The sequence below is a fragment of the Guillardia theta genome (genome assembly GCF_000315625.1).
Source record: "Guillardia theta CCMP2712 unplaced genomic scaffold GUITHscaffold_22, whole genome shotgun sequence".
NCBI classification, from domain to species: Eukaryota; class Cryptophyceae; order Pyrenomonadales; family Geminigeraceae; genus Guillardia; species Guillardia theta.
Window position 1 is genome coordinate 824,167 of NW_005434652.1, and position 2,666 is coordinate 826,832.

General features: G+C 49.0%; 1 protein-coding gene across 1 annotated transcript; it reads left to right on the plus strand.

Moving 5' to 3' along the window:
* Nucleotides 1-1,821: 1,821 nt before the first annotated feature.
* GUITHDRAFT_50738 (hypothetical protein) lies at nucleotides 1,822-2,420 on the plus strand (the record flags this gene model as incomplete). Its single annotated transcript, XM_005835348.1, has 2 exons — nucleotides 1,822-2,273; nucleotides 2,309-2,420. Coding segments are annotated over 2 exons (564 nt in total), but the record flags the coding sequence as incomplete, so codon positions are not given.
* Between the last annotated feature and the right edge of the window lie 246 nt (nucleotides 2,421-2,666).

The window sequence follows — 2,666 nt, forward strand, 5'->3', positions numbered from 1 at the left end:
GAGAGTGAAAATATGGGGAATGAGAGTTCTGACGGAGCCTTATACGCACTGGAGTATGTGCCAGCCAGTACAACCAAAAACTTCTCGGAGAATTTTGTCGATGGATGGATATCTTTGGGAACGTTTTCCGGAAACGCTGCATACAGGTCTGTTTATGCCCTTGAAGGATCTATCATTGCCAGTGCAATAAGAATTTTGACAAACCAGAGCAACGGACTTGCCATCAGCGAAATCGAAGTTTATTCTGACACAGAGGTTCCTCCTGCAGACATTTGTTCCGGGGTAATGACTGAATTTGGAACGAATGCAAATTGTTCTGTGGATTGTGGACCTACAGCTTATTATGATTATTCTCAAACAGCGTGTACCTCTTGCCCAACGCTAACAGTGCCTCATCGTGGAGGTTGCGGTTGTGTAGTTGGATATTTCTCTCCCAAGCCTTTGGAAGAGATTTGTGTCAGCTGCCCTTATATGCAGACGACCGCAGACATCGGTGCTAACTCTATTTCTGATTGTGTAGACTACCATGCATTGGTTGCATATAAATTTGAGCAGTTTGAAGATGCAAGTATTGATAGTTCTGGTTTCGGAAATTCTGCATTAGAGGTTGTTGATGTAACCGTTGCTTCGCCTGGAAGGCGGGGCGACGGAAGGGGCAAATTTTCTGAAGGAGGGTATATCAAAGTTTCACAGAATCTTGACTTAGGAGCTGTGAGAATGTCGACTGGATTGACGATTTCTTTCTGGTTTGCATTCGATGTGAAACTCATTAGTCAATCAAGTTGTTTGATTTCTCTTGGTGATGCATCTTCAAACAATTCTATGCCTAATCTGGTCATATACAGCAATGCCTCAGATAGAAAGATGTATTTCATCGTTGAAGGTTCGTCTGAGGACTTCAGTTTCGCCCATCCTTTCCCTGCTGACGATGCATGGCATTACATTGTTTGGTCATTTGAATCTGATTTTTCGATTTACCCAAAGGCTTGGCAAATATGGATTGATGGGGTGCAAATTGTTTCATTGACCGATAGAGTACGTTCTGATTTTGTCATCATAGCATCCACGCTTGATAGAAACTTCTACATCGGCAAATGTTTCACGCAAAATGGTTCATTTGCTGGAAGCATCGATGAATTCCGTGTTTATAATTTCTCATTCAAGCTTGGAGATATGCAACGGCATTATTTGCCACTGTATGCACCATCGGACTTTTTGAGGGATTCGTATGATCGTCGTGCTGTTTTGATGGCTTCTGTTGACTTTCCTGGCCTTCCCAACTACAACTCTGAAAGTTTCATGTACCCTTCTTCTTGGGACGCGATCTTTGCCTCGTTAGTGTTGGTAAAGCATCATATCACAATTGTGCAAGTTTGTCAGGATTGTGGTATTGAAAATTGGCTTCTCTTTTACAAGCGAATTCGTCCAGTACCGTACAATTGGAGTGTGACGAACGTGTTGTTAAAAGATTGGACAGATAACATGAATATAATCAATGAAGACTTCTCATTGTTTAGAACTCATCATGACTACGCAAATAACACTAATGCTCTCACTCAAGAACAATTTGTTTCTGATTTGACATTAGTGAGTGCGCAAGGATCATGCCAACATCTAAACATTTTGCAAAAAGGGAATCAAAAGGTCTTGTACCTACTCTATGAATGCAAAGAATGCGTTCCTCTAATGAGCAGTGCAAACACTTACACAAATTTTATGGCATGCATGATGAATCAATGTCCTCAAGATACAATTGAAATTTCCTGTCCAGCAGGCTTATATGGTCCACTTTGCCGTGAAACATGTACGAAAAATGAAACATGTTCAGGCAAGGGAGAGTGCCAAGGAGACGGGAGCTGCGCCTGCGAGGGCGGGTGGGGAGGAGAGCGGTGCAGCATATGTACGGGAGGGTACGGGGAGCAGTGCGAGGTACGGTGCGAGGAGGACAAGGACTGCTCGGGGCACGGGCGGTGTCAGGAGGACGGGAGCTGCGAGTGCAGGGAAGGATGGTCAGGAAAACATTGCCAAGGATGCGCGGCGCAGTACTACGGGGAGGAGTGCAAGGCGTACTGCGAGGAGGGTGAGACCTGCTCGGGACACGGGACATGCCAAGGAGACGGGAGCTGCGCCTGCGAGGGCGGGTGGGGAGGAGAGCGGTGCAGCATGTGCACGGGAGGGTACGGGGAGCAGTGCGAGGTACGGTGCGAGGAGGACAAGGACTGCTCGGGGCACGGGCGGTGTCAGGAGGACGGGAGCTGCGAGTGCAGGGAGGGGTAGTCAGGAAAACATTGCCAAGGATGCGCTCCAGACTGTATGGGGAGGAGTGCAGAGATCGATGCGATGCCGGAGTCAACTGCTCGGGGCACGGGTACTGCGCGGAGAACGGGGGATGTACGTGCTACATGGGGTATGTAGGAGAGGCGTGCGAGACCTGCGGGGAGGGGCTGTACGGGGAGCAGTGCGATGTACAGTGCTCGCGGGAGACGACGTGCTCGGGACACGGAGTGTGCGGGGCAGGGGGTGTATGCGAGTGCGAGGACGGGTACTCAGGGAGGAACTGCAGCGAGTGTCCGTCAGGATTGTACGGGGAGGTATGCAGGGAGGGATGTAGCGACGACAGGAACTGCTCGGGGCACGGGCGGTGTCAGGAGGACGGGAGCTGCGAG